This window comes from Pteropus medius, unplaced genomic scaffold (genome assembly GCF_902729225.1).
Source record: "Pteropus medius unplaced genomic scaffold, Ma_sr-lr_union100, whole genome shotgun sequence".
NCBI lineage: Eukaryota > Metazoa > Chordata > Mammalia > Chiroptera > Pteropodidae > Pteropus > Pteropus medius.
Genome location: NW_024349225.1, coordinates 4,589,357 through 4,613,523, shown reverse-complemented (window position 1 = coordinate 4,613,523; position 24,167 = coordinate 4,589,357). Strand labels below are relative to the sequence as shown.

The following is a 24,167-nucleotide window of genomic DNA, read 5'->3' as shown; positions in this document are numbered from 1 at the left end:
AATGGAATTTTAAAACTATTTTCCTCTTTAGGTTGATAGAGTCCTTTAACAGAGTTCCACACTGCTTCCTACCAAACTCTTCAGGAAGTCTGCCTGTATATGTGAAATTAATACAGATAAACATCTATTTAAAATAACAGTAATTTATATAATTGTTATCAAATTAGGCTCCTGGCATAAAACTCAGCTTCATCAATGATCAAAATATGCCATGCTGATAAGCATTTAGAAAAATTTGAGACTGTTACTGAATTTAACAATATATTCTAAATCGGAAGGTCCAAATATTAATTTGCCTTTGGATTTATAGTAATTTTTCTTTTAAACTATGCAAACAAAAAAGTAACAACTTTTATTTCTTTTTGTGCGCATTTCTGAGTTATAATTTTAATTGGCAAGAATTATAGTTTTTTTATGTTCGTCATAGAAGCTAACTTGCACTTCATCTATTCATTTATTTTACTAAAATCAATGATTCCATTAATTGGAGCAAAGAAAAAACATCCTCCTAGGACCATGTTGTAATAATAGAAAGAGATTTCTTTTATTTCTGCCAAATAATCTATGTAGATGTAATACCTCACTCCCTGGATTTTCGTATATGTCATGGCAGTGATTTCTTTTTTTATGTAGTATATTTAAAATCTCGTAACTCCATCCACCAAGCTTAATGATTATAAAGTTGTTTCCTCTAACAGATACTTTAGGGTAAATATGTATTAAATCCTTGAGACAAAAATCTAAACTTTATACTAAATCCTTTCACCCAAACTCATAATTCAGATGAAGCAAGAACAGTATTTATTACTGGAAACAAAAACTTTTTTTTTCCAACTAATTTTCATTGTTATGTTAGCTTGGGCTACTTACACAAAAAATCAGTACACACACACACCAAAAAAAAACAAAAACAAAAAAAAACCCTACAAAAGAAAGAAACACCCTGAAAACAAAAAATCCTTACTTCGTAGGTTCATAAGGTAACAAGTTTAAATCTGAGGTAGCACAACCAGGCAAATGAAAATGGTACGTGCATTAACTGAGGCACTTGAGATCACCCAATTTGTTTAATTTATAACAAAATCTCTACTTGAGAATTTCAGTGCTTGCGAACAATTACAACAATGGTCTCATTTTTCTTCGACAAAATCTTACTTTGAAGTTTAGTCACCTAGACCTTAAACTTACCAGAAAAATATATTTTTATCTCAGGCAAGTATTTAATTTCTCAAAAGCCAGTAATAAAAGATCAATGTGGGATAGGTATGATTTCTTAAAATCAGGATTATATTTTAGCTTCGTAATTGTGAAATACGTTAGTGACCTGAAAGGACACTGTTCTTCCAATTCTATTCAGGGCAGTTTAAGTACAGATGTGATTACGAATAGTAAAGAATGGCTTCCATAACATAAAATTCCAAACACTTTGCATGTAAAAATTTTTTGAGTTATTAAACAGTAGGGTGATCTCAGTCATAAACTTGACTTCATATGAAATGTTTTCTTTAAAATTTTAAGTTTTCTTTAAGAAAAACTTGAAAAGCGTAGCTTCCAAATCAGCTTAAAATTAGAAACTGCTAATTTATTGAATGAAAACAGTACTGTTTTTATTTTTACACCACTGAGTTGAAAGAATAGAAAAGAACTACAGTTGGTATAGAGAACAATTAGGCCATCTATACAGACATCTGCAAATAAACTCTACATTTACCATCTTCTGCAACCACTTGCTTCTGCTTTGTCATTCACTGACATTTCAACCCTGTCAGTTACTGTATCTTCGGATGCTGATTGGACATGGCCCTCTGACTGTCCTCCAGTGTAGGTGGGGGTGCTGTACTTTAAAAGGATAGATTTAAACTGCATCAGGGGTGCATCTGTACGAACACCCATTGGGTCAAAATGAGTTCGGCTTACTCGAAAGCCTGCTTGAGAAAGATAGCACAGAAACTTTTTTAACCTGCAACAAGGAAAAGAAAAAAAGTTGTATTTTTATTTAAATCACAGTGTTATTAAAATATAAAATATATACGTTGCCATTTGCTGGCTATCTTACTTTGGCATATTCATCCCTTTAATGCTGTGTCTGTGGATGTTGTAATAAAAGGGAGGATGTTCAGTACTGACATCAGTCTTTTGCTTCTTGGCTAAATTTGTGATTGTTTCATTACCTTTTCTCTTTCCTGAAACATATACAAACAGACAAAGTTAGCGTTCTCTTAAAAATTCCAATCCAAATACTTTTATAACTATTTGCTATCTCAAGTCTGAATCCTCTGACATACCATTTCAACTTATCTATCTGATCTTAATTTTTAAGAGAACTTTTTATTATAAGAATATTTATTCTTGATATTTTCACTGTCCTTCAGTGATGTAATTTTTAACCGCTGAGTCAGAACTTACTTTCTACCTTCAATTTCAAGTCTCAACTCTATTATCTGTAGAAAACTTTTTATGAATTCTAGGCCAATCACCTCACAGATTTCATTACTGTCAATACTATAAGTTTGTCATTTTTCCTTTTATTGTTTCATGTATGTAGATCTATGTATGTAAATCCTTTCTTCTCAGGTTATAGTCTACGTTCCTCGGGATAATGTCCTTCCACTCTTATATCTACCCTGTACTGAATGCCAGTATTTGGTACATCATAGGTATTCAGTGAACACAAAACATGGCCAAGGTTACACAACAAACCGCACAAAGAAGTAGAATGATACTCTAAATCCAAAGTTCTTTATAGCATACTATAATGCCGTTTTCTTCCCTTTAATAAAGAAATTAAGTAGAATTAACCATTTTAAGTGATTTGAATGTTAGCAAAATCGCTGCACATGCCAAATGAACATGACTTAAAGCATGCAATAGTCACTAAACAACATGCTATTAACAGGAGTTAAGGTTTTCTTGTCTTTGAAGAGCAACACTAAAATGTTAACCAACTAATACACGATTACAGGTTATAATTATAATCCTCTGCTCTTTCAACTTTAACACTCTTCTTTTTACCTGTATTCAAAACATTTAGAATCTAAAGTTGTCTTTAGGTTCTAATATCTGATATAAATCTGTTATAAATCTTACACCCTTTTGATAGGAATTTTCAATGCCCAGTACAACTATATTTTAAAGTATGTATATATTCCAAATTATAAGAAAGGCTATATAAAAAATTCTTATGGCTAGAGAATAGGTCTTCAATGGAATTGCTGTATATATGCTGAGAAAGTTTGAAAAAATAAAATTTAATCTTAACACTATAAACTTATCAAATATAATTTGATCTTATTTTGGTTCACATGGTTCTTCAAGATCTTCTAGTTCTTTCAAAGTGATCACCATATATTAGAGATGTGAACAAAGTACGTGTTAACAGAAATTTTGAACTGAGCAAATGCCAGATAAACAAGTTTTATTATAATTATGTTGTCAATATAATATGATAAAAGTGCATTTTGAAATAGGCTACCAAAACAGTCTCATCTCTTCCTACCTTTGTGCCACCTTTTTGCACAGATACACACATAGGTACATACACCCACACACATATCCGTACATACCTTGTGCAGTGTAATTATCTGTTGTGGTATCATCTGTAGTTTTAATAAATACACCATATTCTTCTAAAATTAAAAAATGGGAATCAAAATATTTTACAGAATGACATTACATAACGATTCGAAGTTTAAATAAAAGCTTACTAAATTATAGCCACATTCTTCCTATGAATATATACATATTACAGACTGGCAAAAACAGGGCAAGAACTACATTTTTAAGTCTATAGTAGCTGCTGTTTCTAATGACTTACGAGAAATGCTAGGATGTCTAATAGACCCACCATAAGGTCAACAATCAGACAAAACTACAAAAGCCTATTTTTACTAAAAAGAAAACAAAGGAGAAAAAAATCTAGCTTCTGTGTCTCAATAGATATTACCAAAAATTTTGGCCATACTACTCTCAGAATTACCTAAGGTTTCTATTTCTAGAAAGCAGATATAGGGTAGTAAAACCACAACAGACTTTCAGTACTTTTAATCTACTAAAATTAGAATATATATATCTTAATAAAATTATTATTCATTTCAGGTTTTGACTATAAACCTGAAGAAAACTACGCAATTAAAAATAAGTTAACCAAATGATTAGACTCATTACAGGGGATTTAAAACACATTTCTTATAATTTTATTGCTTTTGAATATAACATCAAATAAAGATAAAGGCATATTTTTGATACTCAATATGTAAGCTAGTATTCAATTAGCTACCTTGCTTGTTGAGATTTGATGGTGCATGAACTGAAAACTGACTTTGAGGAGTACACTCGGACTCAAAAATCAGTGTCTTTATTAGGGGCTGAATGTCATCTAAACCATGGTGAAGAGATTCAAATAGCATTCTTTTAAGAAATCCTGTATTGAAGAGAGAACTTGACCTGAAAATATATATATAGAGAGAGAATGGGATGTGAGAAATGTTTATTTTCTTAAAGTAAGTCTTCATCATTTAACCACAACTAAGATAATTACAGGATAGATTAAATACTACAATTAAAAAACCATGATTTAATTTAAAATTGTTTATTTGCTATTTCCCCATACCTTTTATCATGTTGGTTCTCTAAACTAGTGGGATTAATCAAGGAAATTTCATTCAGTAAATCAAGAATTTATTGAGCCTTCATAAGGTGTACAGTCTTACAGTACATAGAGGTGTGGAGAATATATCAAAATAAAAATTACAACGCTTACCCTATAAAAATAAGCCCACAAATCTATAGATGGGGACATAATGTAATGCAGAGGTTTGTATAATGCATATTCCTCTCAGTAATAGTATTATTCCAGTGTGTATATGGTAGAGTGGGGCAGGATAGGAGGAGATAAATGAGAATTACATGTGGTGGTGGTAGTGCTGTTAAAAAATTGCCCATGGGTAAGTCTGATGTGCTTTCCTTTTAATTTGAGAATCACTGGTATGTACAGAATATGAAATTCTGAGCCAGATAAACCTAGATTCCCACCCTGGCTCTCCCATTTACTAGCTATGTAATCTTGAGTAATTATTGCTTTTGAGTATCATGTTCCTCCTCAAAACGGAAACTAAAACCTCTCACAGACCTGTTACGGGAATTATTCGAGGTAGCACATGTAAAATCTCTAGTACAAAGAATATCCTTAATGAATGGTAGCTATTAGTGTTAGCAAATATATGTGAAAAGATATGTGATTTTAAAGTGTCAAATTAGTGATACTCATTAAGCTAAAGCCTAAGCCTGAAATAGGTCGACATGTTACAACAAAATGGCAAGCCCACTATTAGATTTATTAAAAGAGAATTCAGAAATAATTTGGGTTGAAGCACAAAGAGACTTCAAAGAGGACACAGAATTTGAATTGGAGGTGGCGAAGGGGGAAGAGATTCTGAATGAGGGTAAAGACATGACCATGGCTTTGAGTGAAGAAATCCTAAGCCATGGTTGAGAACTCAGTCCTGGGAGTGAGAAAACCTGGGTTCTTGCTCTACCTGACCTACTAACTAAATTTGTGGGGGTCAGTTTTAGCTAGCACTTAAAAACACTGTGCTATAATTTTCTCATCTGTAAAATGAGAGAGTTGAATTAGATCTTCCTTCTGGGTCCAGCAACCTGTTGAGAATAGTTTCCCCAGTTCTGAGATTGGTGAGTGATATCAACATGTAGCAGACCATACAGGTAAGCAAGTACTAGAAGGCAAGGCTGGCTAGGCCATTCTTTATCTAAAGGTATTTACATACGATAAAGATAAAATAACGGGCATCAGCACAAACATTTACCATTTGAGTTCATTTTTAGTTTTAGTAGATGGTTAAACCTTGACCTTGTAAATTAATGAAGTGGAAATCTGCAATGATTCTTGTCACAATGTTGTTAGGACTCTCTAGTTATTAACGATGCAAAAGCACACATACATTCAAAATCTGCAGTTGGGTCCCATCTAAGCAACTTTACCTAAAACAAAGTGGACATTTACTTTCATATGCCCATCTTACTTAAAACTGATTTCTTGAAGAGCTTTTATATTAGTTGACTATTCTATAAAAAGTTATTGTTATCACTTTACAATCACACCCCAGTTCTACAATTATCTTCTGAAAAAAGCCTCATTCTTACTATTCAGAAATGAATTAGTTTGCATATCAGCCAGGCTTCTCTTTAATTCCACTGCCTCTAAGCACTGTCAAACTTGAAAGAATGATATAGAAAAATGTGAAAAAAAAATGCCTAAGGTCCACAGTGGTAAAAGTCATAATTATTTGCCTAGACTTAAAAAAACAATCAAAATTTGTTTCTGTTACTACCACACATCATCGAAAGTCAGTAATCAAATCAATACATAAATCAATTCTGAATGTTTATTATGCTTGGGCACATACCATAGAGGTCCAAGTTCTATTGCTGTCTTTCCAGGCATGCTTCCATGACAGTTACAAGGCAACTGTCTATATGGGTTTTCTGTGAAAAAAGATAATAGAGAAATCAAAGGAGAAAGGACAATGTAAATAGTAGTAACTGTTATATTAATAATAATCTGCAGCTACTATATACTGAGGATCTACTATGTGCCAGGTATTGTGCTAAGTATTTTTATGCATTTAAAATTTCTAATCCTTACAACTCAAGTAAAATCTCAATTACACAGATCAGAGGATTAAAACTTGAAAGACTGTAGAAATCCATGTCAAACAGCTTATTAGAGGCATAACTTTTACTAAATTTTAGTCGATACATGAAATAATGTAAGTAGGAGAAAATCTTGTAAAGTCTTCAAGTATCTGTATTTTAAAATTAATTGATTGGGGTATAATTTACATGCAATAAAATGTATACATTTTATGTGAAAAGGTTGATGAATTTTGACAAATATATATACCCATATAACCAATAACCTATCAAAATAAAAGTCATTTCTCATAAGTTAACTTCTGCAACTGGGAAGAAAATATTCTCTAGGCCCAATTCATAATCAGCTCCAAAATGTTGGCTAGAAGAATCTAATTCAGTTTAAAGAGTAATGAGAAGCCTGACACAATCACAAGGTAATTGGAGAGGTAGTAGCACTATTCTTACTTTCCAAAATGGAGCAATATTCTACTATGAACTTTTCAGTTCACTTAAGGTCTAGAACAGTCATTTTAAATCAGACTCTCTTCAACTAACTTCCCCCAGGTTATTCCTGGGTGGATCACTCTTGGAATGGCCTTATCTGATCAATCTAAATATATCTAGAACCCAGGACTAAGGTGGTAGAGACATAGGACTACAATGCAAATTAATGGTATAATGCAGTATGAGATCTTTTGGATTACTTAAAGGCTCCCGTCACTGTTTTACCTAGGTTTACTTTTCAGTATTTAAGCTAAAGGAAGGTGTGGTTATCATCAATATTAGCTTTGTTGAGAACTATGTTCCCTAAACATTATATGAATATATTCTAGAAGCCTTCCTGGAGCCATTAAATAACTCAATTACAAATACTATACGCAGTATTACCCAAATGAGGGCAATTTAACATTTGTTTCTGTCAGTTACAACCATTTACCCCAGGCCGGAAGGCAGCACACACCCGAATTTATATTAGTCTGTTTCTTGATGCACTTTGCTCCCATCATACAAACCTGTGTCTTTTCCCAAGTCCCTTGCCTAATATTTCTTAGTGTTGGGTCAGCACCAGCAAATTCCCTGAGGAGTCAGGGCTATCATTTCCGGTTAGAAATTATATCAGAGCAAAGTTGCAGCAAAAAAAAAATGAGGGGGTAAAGAAAGCTAGTATTTCCATGTCATTAGTATGTAGGCTATGAAGGCAATTTCAGATGATGAGTTCAAAAATAAATATTAGCAGACTTCTATTTAAATGCAACGAATTGAACATGTACTTCGCCTCTGTTGTCTCTTAAAGAATTATTAAAATGAGAGCAAAGAAATAACAAATCAAACCCCAAGAGTTAATAGAATAGGACAGGGGGTAATAAGATGATGAGAGATGTCAATAAAATTTAGAAATGGGAATCAGAGACACAGGGGGTAACTGATTTTGCAGGTCAGAGAGAGCTAAAGCCTAAGCCTGAAATAGGTTGACGGGTTATAACAAAACGGCAAGCCCGCTGGCATTGTGGGACCCCAGAAAGGCCTGAGAACTGAAGGTTCTGACCCTCGCTGAAGATGGGTATAGGGTGGTACTGCAAAAAAAGAGGCCTGGTTAAAAAATGTTAAGGGGTTCAGTTAAGACTCTTGAGTCTTCTCTAATACCCAGAGTCAGGCTATTGAGTCTTCTTCATCCGAAAAGATGAAGTTAATCTTGGGGGAGGCTGAACCATCGAAGACCTGGAACCAGAGGCATCAGTCACAGCCGAGGGTGAGAGAAGCTCTATGAGAGGGGAGAGATTAAGTAAAGGACTGCATAAATGGTAAGTAAAGCCTTCCAGTCTCCTCCCCCAACACGGCTCCTGAAAAGCTGATAGAAGACTGGAAGAGTCCTCTCTAGAGCAGCTTTAGTAGTCCAAGAGAAAAGACTGACCCATATTTATCAGCATGGTGTGGGGGGTGGGGGGGTGTCGCCCAGTGAAAAGACAGATTGGCACCTTTTCTTTACAGTTCATAAGCCTTGCCCCAAGTGCTTCCAAACAACTCAGTGTGGATGACCAAAGACATGAGATCTACCGTGACAGACAGAACAAAATAAAAGGTAATATGTGGTTAGCTATAAAAGATGTTTATGCATGTGTTTTTTCTTGTTTTAATTTATTTTAAAAATCATTATGTACTCAAAAAGTAAATATACTGTGTTTTTGGATTAGGTCTATATAAATGTAATTAATGTAAGACAAAATAAGCACAGGAGAGAAGAGGAAAACAGAATTATATTAGAGGAAAGTTGCTAGATTTTATCAGTCTTTCCTCAGTATTAACCTGAAATAGGCCAAGATAAGTTAAAGGTATATATTATAACCCCTAGAGAAACAATTAAGAAAATAACAAAAAATAAAGCTAAAAAATCAATAGAGGAATTAGTTAAAATAACCGACTAAAAATATCTGTTTAACACTTAAGAAGGCAACAAAGGAAGAGGAACAAAAAGACATGAAACATAAAACAAACAGCAAAAGAGCTGACATAAAAAATGCAAAAATGATCAGACTAGATTTAAAAAAATAAGATCCAATAAGACACTCAGATTGAAAGTAAAAAGAAGAAAAAAAAATATTCTGCAAATAGTAATAAGAGTGGTCTTTATGTTATTGGATAATACTGGCTTTCAGACAAGAAATATCACAGAGATAAAGATGGACAAGTTATGATGAGTAATATATGAAAAAAATAATTAGAAATGTACATGAACAATTTTAGAGATAAAATGCTAGTTAAAGAAGACAGGTTGAGGAGGTCTACACGGGCATGATAGTACAAAGGTAAGAGAAATCAGAATTAAATACATATTTAAGAAAACTTTCTTGAAATAAAATATTTGAAACTACATGATGAAAAAATACACCATGCCCTGGAACCCTGATCCTAAAAGGCTATACATAAAGTTACTGGATTTCAAAAATAAATATTCCATTGGATACCAGACAAAACGATCATGTCACAAGGAAGAAGGGAAATTTATAATAATACTCAGAAGACAGTAGAGGAATTTCTACAAGGTCCTCAAACCCTTTTAAATTCCTTCAGTATAAAGGCATGAATAGTGAGCTCTAAACATGCATGAAACCAAGGAGTATTTTTCCCATGAACCCTCCTAACTAAACTCATAAAGTTAAATTTAGCCAACAAAGAGATGATTAGAGAAATTATGGCCAAAAGACAGATGATGAGCACCGAATATGTTTATAGATTATACTGGCAAAATAGAATGTAAATGTCACATATTCTAATACCACAGAAATGGTATAATGAACAAAGATTAGGGAGGGAAAATGGAAAACGGAAGGCTGATCACCTCATTTACAGTACCAAGAAGCCTGAGCATATTATTGAAAACCAATAGGTTTAAATTATATAAGTATATATATTTTCTACTACAAAAGTAAACATTAACAAAGATAATAAACAACAGAATAGATAAGCCAGTATCTAATGTAATAAGGAAAAAAGACATGAAAAATATTAAAAATTTAAAACATAAGGAGACTATACCCACAGATACCAAGGAAATTAAAAGGAATCTTAGACACTATTTTGCTCAACTCTATAAATAACTTAAAAAACCTAGGTGAATACTGCTAAACCTTTAATGAACAAATAATTCTGATGCTAAACTGTTTCCAAATATTAGAAAAAAAGGAAAAGTTCCAAATTCTTTTTGAAGGGAGTTTAAACTGACTCTAAAACCTAAACGGAACATGCTAAGAAAGGAAAACTATATGCCATCTCATTTTTGAATATTTAACAAAAATCCTTAAAAACATTAGCCAATAGAATCCATATTAAGAGAACGCTTTCTGATATAAGTTTATTCTAGAAAGTCAGAATGATTCAATATTGGGAAATTTTATTATAATTAATCAAATTAATAGATCTAAGGAGAAATACCATATAATCACCTCCACATACACTGATAAAGCATGACAAAATGAAACATCTTAATAAAATATAGTAAAATTGGAAATGAATGATACTTTCTTAGCATGATAAACCACAGCTATCTCAGACTCATGCTTGAATCAGAAAGCACCAGAGGGAACGAAATAAGGGACGTAACAGGATGCCCTCTATTCCCACCATCAATTAGCACTGTAGCGAAAGGGCCTGTACCAATGAAAAGCATCCTAGGTTCTTAGGAAGCTTCAAAACCATGATATCATCCTCCTTCATTTAATGTGATCAAAATAAAGTACCAAGTGGTCTATTTACTTACGTTTTTATTAAGAAAAAAAGAAGACCCCGTGTATCAGTAACACTCTGAAAATAGAGATTTGAGGAGGAAGTGTCTTAACAGATATTAAACAACACTAAAATCTATAATCAAAACTATGGTAGAGGTGTATAGACATCCACCCACCGAAACGGAATAGAAAATCCAGAAACAAACTCGAATACATGTGGGACTTTAGTATGAGAAAGAGATGGTATTCTCAAATCAGTGGAGAAGAGGTGAATTATTCAACAAAAGTTATCTTGAATAACTTAGGAATAGGAAAGCTCTTTAACTATAGACAAATTCGGAATACATAAAAGTTCGATTAACTTTCCAACAGCAACAATGACAAACTTATGCATCCAAGATTTAAAAAATAGACTTGCAAACAAGTGACGATGAGAATATTTGCAACTCACCACAAGGGTTAAAGTCTAACATATAAAGAATTCTTAAAAATCCAAATTAAAAAGTGCCAAAAACCTAATGGAAAACAATGGGTGACTGTTTCTATATCCTAGAATAGGAAAATAGAAACATCTTTATAAGGGCATAAGCCACACCTCTTTCCTTGATCCCCAGGCCTGGCATATAGTAGAGGCTCAGTAAATGTTTACTGAATGAATTTTATAACTGATGGCTTTTATATTCGGCCAGAAACATCAAAATTATTTTTATAAAATTAATTATTTGAAACAGCCTAGACAGAGTTAATCTGACTTATGTTCCTAAAATTAGTGATAGTGGAAACTAGGTTATTTCTAGATGTTTCAACAGAGCAGGGCTGGGCTAGAGAACGTAAATTGTATAGCATGAGTAAATAACTTTAGTAAACTCACATGAATGTCTTGTCTGTTGATGAAAGGAAATCCAGTATAGGAAATAAAGTTAGCACTGTAATCATTAAAATCAAAGGACAACAATATGTACAATTAGGGATGTGATAAAGGCTTATTCATTGGAGGCTTATACATAAATTAAACACAGTACAGTCAAAAGAAACTTGAATTTACCTTCTACCATATTACCATCCTTCTGAAAAATTCTCTCTTCACACCACTGACAATGGATCAGATACTGAATCTTCTTGGCTGTTTCATCTGCAGAGGTAGGCCCCCTCAAAACTCTAACCACCACCAAGACAAAATGTTCCAGAGCCACTGCAAACAGTACTTCTATGCCTTTGTTACATCGGGCTGCAGCTCTGGAAAACAAAAAATTGTTATTTTGGGTGCTTATCATTTTCCTTTGTTTGGCATTATATTAGTAGTACTAATGTGGATAGTAAACTATGGGTGGGTTAAGAGAAAGCAAGGAAAATGTGATTCTTAATAGCAGTGCTTTTAAAAGATCATGACTCTCGATGTCCATTTATATTATATTACTCTTTTAGCATAATATTCTCAATAAAATGGGTACTCAAAGTCTTCTTTCTTCAACTGTTTAGAAATCTTGATGAGAAAGAACTTTTTTTTGTAGGTGAGATCATTTTGCAGAATCAAATTAATAAGCCATCCTTTATAATTTATTTATATAGAGAAGATTAGATGAAATGGACATAAAACGATGTTTGTTTCTAAATCTTTGCCTTCCCTTCTCATGGTGCTATCCCTTCTGTACTCTACACTGTTGAGATAACAGACTTGAAATTAACTTTCATTTTTATCTCTGCTTTCTTACTACTTTAATTATCTTAATAACATTTTTAATTGGAGAGTAAACTGACTATACTAGGCACAGCTTTTAAATCAAATTCTAAAAGATACAACATAAGATTACCAAACAAATCAAGATTACAGATATAGAATACAGAATCTGTATTTCATGCATATTTTGAAAAGAGATATACATTTCTTGTATGTTATCATATACACATACAAACGTGGTACACCATTGGTAATTTGGTACCTTGCCACCGCAGCTACAACAATTCTGGCTGCTAGTTCCTTGTAATACTCAGTTCGGACAATGTTACAGCCGTAGTGACGCCGGGCAACGTGTTGTGCCTTGGCATACAAAGAACTGATATCTGTAGAAGTCACTGATACTATGCCAAGGTTTCTTATATTTCTGAATGCAGAATCTAGATAGTTCACTGATGTTCCAAAAGGGTCTAGGTGTCTAAAAGCAGAAAGAATACAGACATATTTTAAATTATACTAGTAACCAAAATTATACGATTGTCATTTCTAATAATAAAATTCCATGAGTACAAAATTGTTTTACAAATCTACTTTAAACACATAATTCCATTTTAAAATTAAGTTATAAAATGACCATATGATATGTTGGAGATGTAAAAATAAATAAGGGTTAGAGGAAAACTGTCATGCCCAGGCATTTTATTTCAAAGTCTAAAAAATATTCTATTGCATTCTTTAGGCCAATTCTAAAAACAAAACAGAACAAGACAAAAACCCAAACTTATAAACTGAGTAAATAAACAGCAACAACAAACCGTCTTAATTTTTAACTCCCTCCCTGCAAAAAAAAATTCAGGTCAGTTTAGAAAGTGACCCAAAACATTTTATTCACTTACATGAAATCAAAAGACCTCAAATGCATGAGTACATTGGCATCCATTTTGGTCACCGTAATATTACCAAGGTTTTCCTCTCCTTCCAGAATACCATCTCTCTCTCCCTTTTCCTTACTGTCCACCACCACTTTCAATTTGTTTAAGTGGCAGTTTTCCTGAATCAGTGTCACAGAGTTTTCATTCAAGTCGTTAATCGTAACCTTGACTGCATTTCCAAGATGTTTTGCCCATTGTAATCCCATTATCCCTTAGGAGAAATGGGAAGAAAAATGTTTTTAATTGTAATAATTAAAAAATAAAAATAGCATAACAACATAGAATATAATTTTACAAACAGCAAAAACAAATTGTTTCAAAATCTTAATACTTTCATAAATAATGCTTTTCTTACTTTCTCACTACAAAGCCTCTGAAAAGTTACCACAAAAAAATGTATCTTACAGGTTTTCATTAGTACTTCTTACAAAACTTTTCTATGATCCATTAAAATAAAATCGCTAGTAACAAGAATACACATGAAAGACTAAATCTCACTCAAAGGTTAATTATAATAGGTAGTAAAGATAGTGAATTAATCACTTTTATAGGTAGTATGAAGGTTAAAAGACAAAAGTAGTAAAAATAACTATGATTACAATTAGTTAAGGGATATACAAGATAAAAAGATGCAAAATGTGACATCAAAACAAAAAGTGGGGTTGGGGGAGAGTAATGATGTTGAGCTTTATAATGGGATCAAAGTTAAGTTGCTATCAACATGATTAACTTGTGATAGGTATAAGTTGATATATGTAAGCTTCATGGTGATCACAAAGCAAAATCTATAGTAAATATACAAAAGATAAACAAATGTAAGCACACCATTAAAGTCACCAAACTACAGAGAGTAAGAGATGAAGGAAAAAAGAATTGCAAAAATAGCTAGAAAACAATTAACAAAATGGCAATAAGCACATGTCTATCAATAATTACTTTAAATAAATGGACTAAATTCCCCAATCAAAAAACATAAAGTGGCTGAATGGATAAAAAAAAAACAAGACCCACCTATATGCTACGTAGAAGACTAACTTTAGATGAAAGGACACAGACAGACTGAAAGTGAAAGGATATGACAAGATATTCCATGCAAATGGAAACCAAGCAGAAGATGGAGTAGCTATCCTGGTAACAGAGAAAATAGACTTCAAAACAAAGACTGTAATAAGAGACAAAGGACAGACATTACGTAATGATAAAGGGGTCACTCCAACAAGACTATAAAACATTTGTAATATTCATGCATACAACATAGGAACACCTAAATATATAAAGAAAGTATTAACAGATCTAAAGGGAGAAATAGCATTATAATAATAGTAGGAAACTCTAATACTTCACTTATATCAATTAATAGATCATCCAAACACAAAGTCAATAAGGAAACTGAATCTTAAAAGACATGTCAGACCAGATGGACTTACGTTATTTACAGAACATTCCACCTAAAAGCAACAGAATATAAATTCATTCTTCTCACATATGGAACATTTTCCAACATAAATCGTAGTTTAGGCCACAAAACAAGTCTTAATAAATTTAAGAGGACTGAAATCATATCAAGCATCTTTTCTTACCACAATGGTATAAAACCAGAAATTACATGAAGAAAATTCACAAATATATGGAAATTAAACAACATGCTACTGAAAAACCAACAGACCAAAGGAAACAAAAGAGAAATTTAAAAATATTTTGGGACAAATGAAAATGGGAATGTCACATACCAAAATTTACAGGACACAGCAAAAGCAGTTATAAGAGGGAAGTTCATACTGATAAACGCCTACCTCAAAAAACAAGAAAAGTCTCAACCTAACTTTACACCTCAAGGAACTAGAAGAAGAACAAATGAAGCCCGGAGTTAGCAGAAGAAAAAAAATAGCAAAGGTTAGAATAGAAATAAGTGAAATAAAGACTAAAAAGACAATAGAAAAGATCAATGAAACTAGGAGCTGGTTCTTTAAAAAGATAAAATAAATTGCTCAAACTTTGAGCATGAAAAAAGAGAAAGGACTCAAATAAAATCAGAAATGAAAGAGAAGTTACAACTGATAACCAAAGAAATACAAAGGCTTATAAGAGACTACTAGGAACAATTATGTACCAACAAGTTGAACGACGAAGAAGAAATGAATAAATTCCTAGAAATGGTAACAACCTACTGAGACTGAATCATGATGAAACAATATCTGACCAGATGAGTTACTACTAGTAAGGAGACTGAATCAGCAATCAAAAACCTCCAAGGAATAAAAGTCCAGGACCAGACGGCTTCACTGGTGAATTCAACCACACAGTCAAAGAATTACTACCAATCTTTCTCAAACTCTTCCAAAAAACATTACCCTGATACCAAAACCAGACATGATACTATAAGAAAAGAAAATTACATGCCAATATTCCTGATGAACATATGATGCAAAAATTCTCTACAAAGTATCAGCCAAGTGAATTCAACAAATACATCAAAAAGATCATACACCATGATCAAGCAGGATTTATTCTACGGATGCAAGGACGGTTCAACATCCTAAAATCAGTCAATATTATATACTACATTAACAAAAGGAAGGATAAAAAGCTTATGATTATCTCAATAGATGCAAAAGAAGCATATGGCAAAATTCAACATCAATTTATAATAAAACTCAACAAAGTGATTATAGATGGAATGTAACAACATAATAAAGGCTATATATGATAAGCACATGGCTAAGATTATACTCAACGGTGAAAAGCTGAAAGTTTTTCTTTAAGATCTGGAACAAGACAAGGATGCACACAGATAATTATCACACACACATAAATGACAGAAAGAAATAGAGACTGAAAAGAGCAGACACATTAAGCAACTGAAATAAATGGTCTTTGTCTGGATTCTGATTTAATTTTAAAAACAGATAATTGGACATAGCTATACATTTGATACTAAAGACTTATCCATTTGTTTAGGTGTGATAATGGTATCATGGTTTTGATTTTAAAAGTCCTTATCTTGTAGAGATCCAACTGAAATATTTACATATGAAATGACTTTTTGGTGATTTGTTTCAAAATAACAGGGATGGAGGATGAAGATGAGGTATGAGGGAAAGTACATGAGGAGAGTTACAAGACTGAGCATGAGTTGATAATTTTTGAAGTGTGTGATGGATAGAAAGGAATTCGTTTATTATACTAATTTTGTATATATTAGAAATTTTTCCACAATAAAAGAATTTACCTTGGAAGTTAAATCTTTATATTAAAATATTCTGCTATATGGTATCCATATCCATTTTCTAAGAAAAGATACTATATAAATCTGATAAAATTGGATTCCAAAAAAGCTTCATTACTTACCAGTGGCTCCAAAGGCATCTAGACATTCCAAAGGTTTTCGTTCCTTGGCCAAAGCAGCCAATGTACAGAATATTAGCTGCCTATAGAAAAGTACAATAATCTGAAATCATTTACTCTACCATGGCTTTATCATTATAGATTTTATTTTATTTAACAATACTGAGAACTGAGGTTCTTATTTACTATACAAAATATTTTGAAAAGAGGCCTAGTAACACATTCTCTACTTTATAGTATGAGAACTAAAAATTTGTGAAATTAAACTATGAATCTCATTAGGTTCTATTAACAAGCATTCACTATGATTAATGATTTTATAACTAAAACTTGCTCACAAAAGCACTGTTCATTAAATATATAAAGTTAGGCCTATTTTACTCTCTGAGAAAGAATGTGGTCTGGTAGAAAAAAAGAGAGAACAATCATTCTGAGAAAATGCTAAAAGATGATTTTAATTCTGCACCTCATTTTAAATCCAATACATTAGAACATAAAGATTAAGAGAGGGTACATTTGTAATGATTTGAAACATGTTACAATCCTTTCCTCAATTATTCTTACCGATTTAGTTTCATTTTGGGATTAAAGTAGGTATCTGTTTTCTGAGGTACAGAATAGTTAGGACAAACTTGTACATCTGTGTCTGCCTCTTTAAAAATTTCCTTAGGTGGTTTAGCAGCAGAAGCTAAGAAAAAAAAAAATAAAGATTTCCAGTGAAATAAAACATAATTCTAAATATCTAAACCAATATATATTTAAAAAATAACTTTATAATAATTTGCGTTAATATAATTAGTTGGGTAGATGGTAAAAAAAAATACATGAAAAAACTGGTTTATTCACCACTGTCTCTGGAAAAGAGTAGAACTCAGTTAAAGTTTATTAACTTAAAATCCTAAATTTCTAGTACATCGATATATCAATACATGATACCTAGTTAAGAACAATCAACCTAATACAGCACAAAATCATACAATACCTTCATTACTCATCAAACACTACATTGTGCTTGTACATGTTGGCCACTGAATATACGTTACTGTGGTATAATTGTTAGGAAGTTAGTATCTCTGTATGGTTACATTTCATTACTCAGCATGGATGACTAAGAATCACTATACTTCTAGAACATGCTAGATTTCAGAACTCTTTCTCATAATTATGATTTTAAAACACATTACATTCAAATAGTTATAAAGTAATAGAAAAGATTCTACATTTAGCTAAAAACCCAAGTACTGATGTATTTGTATTTTACATATTTAAGAAATGAAACATATATATGTGAGTAAAAATAACTTAGATTATGTTTGAATTTCTTGATTACATTACAATCAGAATGTTAACTAAATGGCAACCATATTTCTCTTTTTACAATGCTAAATAACAGTAACCTTTCCTAGGATTGTGTTTATATCTTTCTATACCCACCATGTCACATATCACATGAGATCGACCTGATTCTGTGAGAAAATTAAGCTCTATAAAATTATTTCAGTGACTATTTTTTCAATTCTTAAAAGAAAGGTACTTTATCATTCTAGATGTATAGGAAAGAAATTCATTATATACAATGGATGCCTTAGGGCATGAGGGTTTATTCTTAATTCTTGAGAAGGCTTGCCTCAGTAATAACTTGATAGGATTTAAGATAATCATCTTTAGTCATTTTACCTCATTTTCTAGTGTTTTTCAACAAGTATAACACAACTATTGGTACAGGAGCCATCACTAGTAATACAATCCGATAATCTTTTATTAAGATAATTATATTTACTTGAGCATCAATTGCTTTTTTTCCTACCTACTTATTAAATGTTACTGTTTACCGAGGACCCTTAAATGTTGTTGGGAGCCCTGCAGGAAGAAAACAAAACCTGAAGTAATGGATTAGTAGTTAACTATATGATAGGTTAAGTCACTGCCTTTTATCACTCTGATATCTGAAAAGAGTAATTGGACCATTGTTTAATGATTTACTTATTAACATGTTAATAAGATTCTTCAACTTACCAGCAATATACCTGGATTTAGTCTCTCCTTTATTCACATGGCGCCTAACATGTCCTAGCATATCAGTCCTTCTGGTGATTGTTGCTGAACAAATGATACAATGATAATGGGCGCCCATTTTATTGGATATCTATCAAACAGAGTATTTATTTTAAATACATAAATAAGTTACTAAGACAATAAAATAGAAGTTTATTTAAGGTTGCAAATTTAAGTATATTAGTGTGCCTTTGGTTTAACAGAATAGAAGACAGTATTAATTTTGTATGTGACTTTAAAGGGGCCTTTACTTCCTTACCTATATTTACATATAGGCTACCACTTTACAATAGGCTACCACTTTAATTTCTTAGATTTTCCAATTCATTCTAAACATCAAATAACTATCCTATTTTCTATAAGCAGTATTTACAAATGGCATAATAGTAGTAGCGATGTACTAGTAGATGGCTCTCCAGGAAAATAAAGTCCTGATGTGTAGTGTTTGCAGCTTTCTGTAGTATAAATAGTCTCCAATTTCAAGAAGAAATACTGTATAATTTCAAGCTGCAATTGTGACAGATTTCAAGCTACCAATGAGACATCGCTGGATGTGAATTTGGGAAAAGATGTTCAATATTACAGCAGAGAAGATTACTGCCATGCAGATATAATATACATAAGTATAAGAGCACAGAAAATAGAAAAATGTAATAAAATAATTAGGAAGCAGTGAGTTTTGAGTATGCATTACCTTTGTTTTAAATATAATTTATTCACTTTTAAGTTTATCTAAGCTAATTTTTAATGATGGCCACATTTAACCAGCTTTCAAGATTTCTGGAAATATGAGCTAGTTCGAGCATACATGCTAGAGACATAATGAAAAGTCTATTTTTCCAAGTAAAAAATTCTTACTTTATAATTTCTTACTTAGCTGAGAACCTGAGAACCAAAGACTACTCCAACTGCTCTGTCCTGCTTCTGATGCCTTTTTACTCCTATGCTTCTACCTCCTACTTACTTGGGATCATATAGCAAGTAGAGTATAATCAAGAACATTGCACAGAGTTCCTTCAAATGTGGTTATCATTTTCAAAATACCTTGGATAAGGTTGATAGACCAAGCATTGTCCTGACTACCGCTTAAGAAATATTTGTTTCCCACTCCCCCAGCACTTTATTCTGTTTAGTGAACTGAAAGAAAATTAATAACGATGACTCATTAAGCTAATATGTATTTGGGATAGTGTCACTAAAAATATTTTATAATGTGCATTCCCCAAAGATCAGATCTATCCTAAAAATGAACATATGTACTTTTTAAAAAGTTATCAAAGATTTCAGAAAGTTTGATTCTTTCCTTTCACAAATTAAAAGAACATAGCGAGAATGAGTATGAATCAACATATACTAAGATATTTACTAAATCACAGAGATTGAAGAGTCTTATTCCATGATCAAAATTTATTTTAAAAGAAAAAAATTACTTTCTATTTAAATTCTCCATTCTAAAATTAGTAAATAAGTTAATTTTCCTTTTGAACACAAGACAGCAATTTAACTGACTGAAATTAAAAATGTACTGCAACTTTTTTTCATACATTTCATATTTTTCCTACAATGATAATCTGGGAAAAATCTTAAAGTAAACCTCATTGCTGAATATGTGCATTTCAGTTTGAAAGTAAAAAATGCACTTTCTTTAAAGAGGAATAAATTTAAAAATAAATCTAACATCTGTTTACCTGTTCTCCAATAATGTTTGGTTTTACTGGTCGACAAGGTAAGTGACAGATGCACATCCTGTAACCTAAAATGAAGAACAGCTGGTTCATTAACTATTCAATTATCATTAAAAAAAAAAACTAGCAAATTTTATTTTGTAAGAAAAACTGGGATTATTCTTATATTTGAAATGTCATTATTAATTTATTTGAATGAGACTGCCTTAGCTTACTTGTTATATATGATATAGTATAAAAATAAATATAGGAAATCCAGGTTTGAATTTTGGTTCTGCCAAGACTATCTGTATTATCTTGGATTAGCCATCTACTTCTCTGAAACTCAATTTTATCATCTAGTCTCTGCCATCTTGACTTTTTCTTCAACTTCACCTTTGCCTCTTCATTTATGATATGGCACTATCTCGGTTCTCCTCCCATTCTTTTTAATCTTCATAGATCCTTTTCCCTCTCTCATACTCTAAAATGTCAGTTTTCTGTAGGCTTGATCTGCAACATGAGTTTTTTCTCATTTCCTTGGTAGCATTAATGTCTTTCATGATTGCAACTATCTCCCCTGTGTGAAGGAAACCCAAATTACAACTCTAGTTTTCTATTTCCAATTGCCTACTGAGGACATATGACTGGTTATCAGGTCAGCATTTCAAAACCTACTTGCCAAGGAATAAATTTATCATTTCCTTCTGAACAAAGTCTCTTTTTCACTTTTTTTAAATGAGTGATAATGACTTCTAGTCACTTCCAACTCAAAACCTGTAAGTTATCTAACTCCTTTCTTCTCATACCGTATATCCAGTCATTTCTCTTGCTTGTGTATGTGGAAGTGTCCTGGGACTCAGACCTTGGGCAACTTCTTCCTTCTATTTATATGTACTCCTATGGTTGTCCCATCCAGTGTTATGGCTTTAAATATCATCTAGAGTCTGGCAACTCCCAAATGTATATGTCTGGCTCAGGCCTCCCCATCAAGCTCCACATTCACGTACCTACAGGCTACTTCCCATCTCCACTAGATGCCTCTAAATCTTTCTGCGTCTAAACCTGAGGTCCTGGCCATCTTTCCCATACTTGGTCCTAACATAGATTTCTCCGGCTCAGTAAAGGACAGCTCTTTTTTAGTTGCTCAATTCTCAGACCCAAACATTCTTGAATTTCTTTTCCTCACATCTCACTTCTATTCCTTCAGCAGATCTTGTTCTCTCTTCAACACATTTGCCAACTACTCTTTGGAGCCTTCTCACTAAGACAGAAACTATCATAGTCACTGTCTACAAGATCAACACCACGTGAAAGGACTCAATAACCTAATGTATATAAGAGAGTGGAGAGATACCATGAGCCATTTAAGAAATAAGAAGAACTTGAAGGAAAGAGACCAAAACCTAAAGGTTAAACAATGGTTTAAATAAAGACTATGGAAGAGACCTTCTTAGTTGAGATCTTTCTTTTTGATAAGAAGTCAATGTGGTTAAATATACATTCTTACATATAATTAAACATAAAAGACAGGATGGCTTCTGAATTAATATCTAATTCTTTTTTTCCTAAGTAACTAGTAATAACCTTTTACCAGTACTACTAAGAAAATAGTTCTGTATTCTTTTTTGGGTGTCTCACATTGGCTGTTGCATCCAGTTTGGCTGAAACTCTAGGTAACCCATTTAACATCTATGCTCACATAATCATATACAAATATATGTTTATATTTGTTTAAGATTACTATTGAGTGGTTTTTTTGGTGTGGGGGGGGAACTTTTTGTTTTTATCCAAATGGAATATAATAAAATCTTCCTTATCTATTACTGTTTTCATTAGTAGTTTATCATGGAAATCCTTCCAAGTAAATTGGCATAGATCTAATGTATTCTTTTTAGTGGCTGCATGATATGCCATAGTATGTACGTACCATAATTTATTCAACCATCCCTCTTTTACTTTAGTTCCAAGTTTCTGTAAGTACCATGCTGCAATGGATATTCTTGTGCACCTATACTTACTTGTCTTTTGATTCTTTTACTCTCAGGAGAGGGAGTGCCCGGTGGTTGGGTATATGTATTTAAAATTTTTTTAATGTTGCCAGATCTCTCTCCAAAACTGCTATAATAATTCATAGAATTCACTACCCCAGAATCTAATAATTATTCACTATCTCTAGGAAGTCTTTTAATTTGATAAGATCTTGGTTTTTGTCTAACTTTAATCATTTCTTTATATGAGTCCTCTTGTTTATCCTCCCAAACTGTCATTTTTGTCATTATTATAATTGGTATTTTCTTCTAATTTCTGTTTATCTAGAGTAGAGGAAGGCTATGGTTTTGAATATTTATCATATGTCCCACCACTATTCTGAATACTCTTAACTCGTTTTTTTAAGCCATCAAGAGAAAACAGATATTCTTTTCCAATATTCATACCAATTATTTTACTTTGTTTTACTACAATTATACCTTCAAAACTACGTGTAAAATAGTAGTTGTTCTAATATAAAAGAAAAAGTATAACATTAAAATGTTGTCAATAAGTAATGTGGACCTCCCAGGGCACAGTACTCAGCACAGAACAGACACTTAATAAATGTTTGCCAAACTAACTACTTGTGTCATATATAGCTATACTGTCTTTTATTAAACATTAAAAGGACATTCATCTCTCATAATGTTAAACTGAAAGTACTTGATTAAGTTCGTAATAAAATTCCAAAACTGGTATCCAATCTTGAATTTCATTTATATCACTTTCCAGCAAGCACAAAAATACTAACCTTCAAATTCAACTGAGACTTTCCAGTGTAAGTTTTGAAGGTGACGACGAAGTTTATGGCTATTACAAGCTCTGAATTTTTCCTTAGGGCATAATGGACAAACCAGTTTGTTTCCTGCTAAAGAAAAAGAACCAATAAGACACAGAGGATACTAGCTATTAATGCCTAGATTCAGCTACAAAAGAAGTAACAGGAGACCCCCAGCCCCCACGCCCTCTTCTTAGATAATGTCTTTCTTAGTATTAGGGGAAGTCATCTCTGCCTCAGCAAGTAGTTAACAGTAACTGTTTTAGCACATGGTCAGCGACTGATTTTTATCCTACAACTCCCCTCTCTGTGACTAGCCGATATTCTTGTTGCCACCGGGAACAGAAAGGACAAGGAAGTGATAAACTGTGTATGACATCCCTCCAGCCAAAATGCCTGGCAGAGTGTCGCTCTACTGAGGACAGGGAAAAGGCAGCAGTCATTACACTCTCAGAGGCAGGGGCTGGGCTGGGCAGAGAGCATAAGTGTCTGCTGTGGTATTCTTCTACTCTGGCAGCAACAAAAACAGTTAACATGTGGAGTTAGGTAAATGGAAGAAGGAACTCAAAGCAATAGAAAAAATTTAACACAACTGGTATTATGAAACTGGGGGCATAGTTAGAACCACTGTATCCTATTATTGAATTTGTAAATTCTTCCCTATGACCATATTCTCAAAAAGATTATAGATTATATCAAAATAAGAGTCTAATTATTTAGAAATGTAATGAATTTCAAATAAAAACTTCGATAGTATACAAAAGAATTAAAATGACAAATTCAGATTTAAAGCAATAAAAATATACAGAA

General features: G+C 32.4%; 1 protein-coding gene across 2 annotated transcripts in view; it reads right to left on the bottom strand.

Moving 5' to 3' along the window:
• Positions 1–778: 778 nt before the first annotated feature.
• TRMT1L (tRNA methyltransferase 1L) overlaps positions 779–24,167 on the bottom strand; it is a 28,148-nt gene continuing 4,759 nt past the window's right edge. Inside the window, exons 3-15 of one of the 2 annotated variants that reach the window (XM_039881244.1) lie at positions 23,331–23,444; positions 20,570–20,634; positions 18,843–18,972; positions 17,391–17,514; positions 16,830–16,909; positions 13,446–13,692; positions 12,815–13,027; positions 11,920–12,110; positions 6,423–6,501; positions 4,277–4,443; positions 3,564–3,626; positions 2,057–2,183; positions 779–1,960 (exon numbers count right to left, since the gene is read on the bottom strand). In XM_039881244.1, coding sequence (XP_039737178.1) covers positions 1,708–1,960; positions 2,057–2,183; positions 3,564–3,626; positions 4,277–4,443; positions 6,423–6,501; positions 11,920–12,110; positions 12,815–13,027; positions 13,446–13,692; positions 16,830–16,909; positions 17,391–17,514; positions 18,843–18,972; positions 20,570–20,634; positions 23,331–23,444 — 1,853 coding nt within the window. In that variant the 3' untranslated portion in view covers positions 779–1,707. Of the gene's footprint in view, positions 1,961–2,056; positions 2,184–3,563; positions 3,627–4,276; positions 4,444–6,422; positions 6,502–11,919; positions 12,111–12,814; positions 13,028–13,445; positions 13,693–16,829; positions 16,910–17,390; positions 17,515–18,842; positions 18,973–20,569; positions 20,635–23,330; positions 23,448–24,167 lie in introns of both variants that reach the window. The other variant, XM_039881243.1, reaches the window with a different exon arrangement.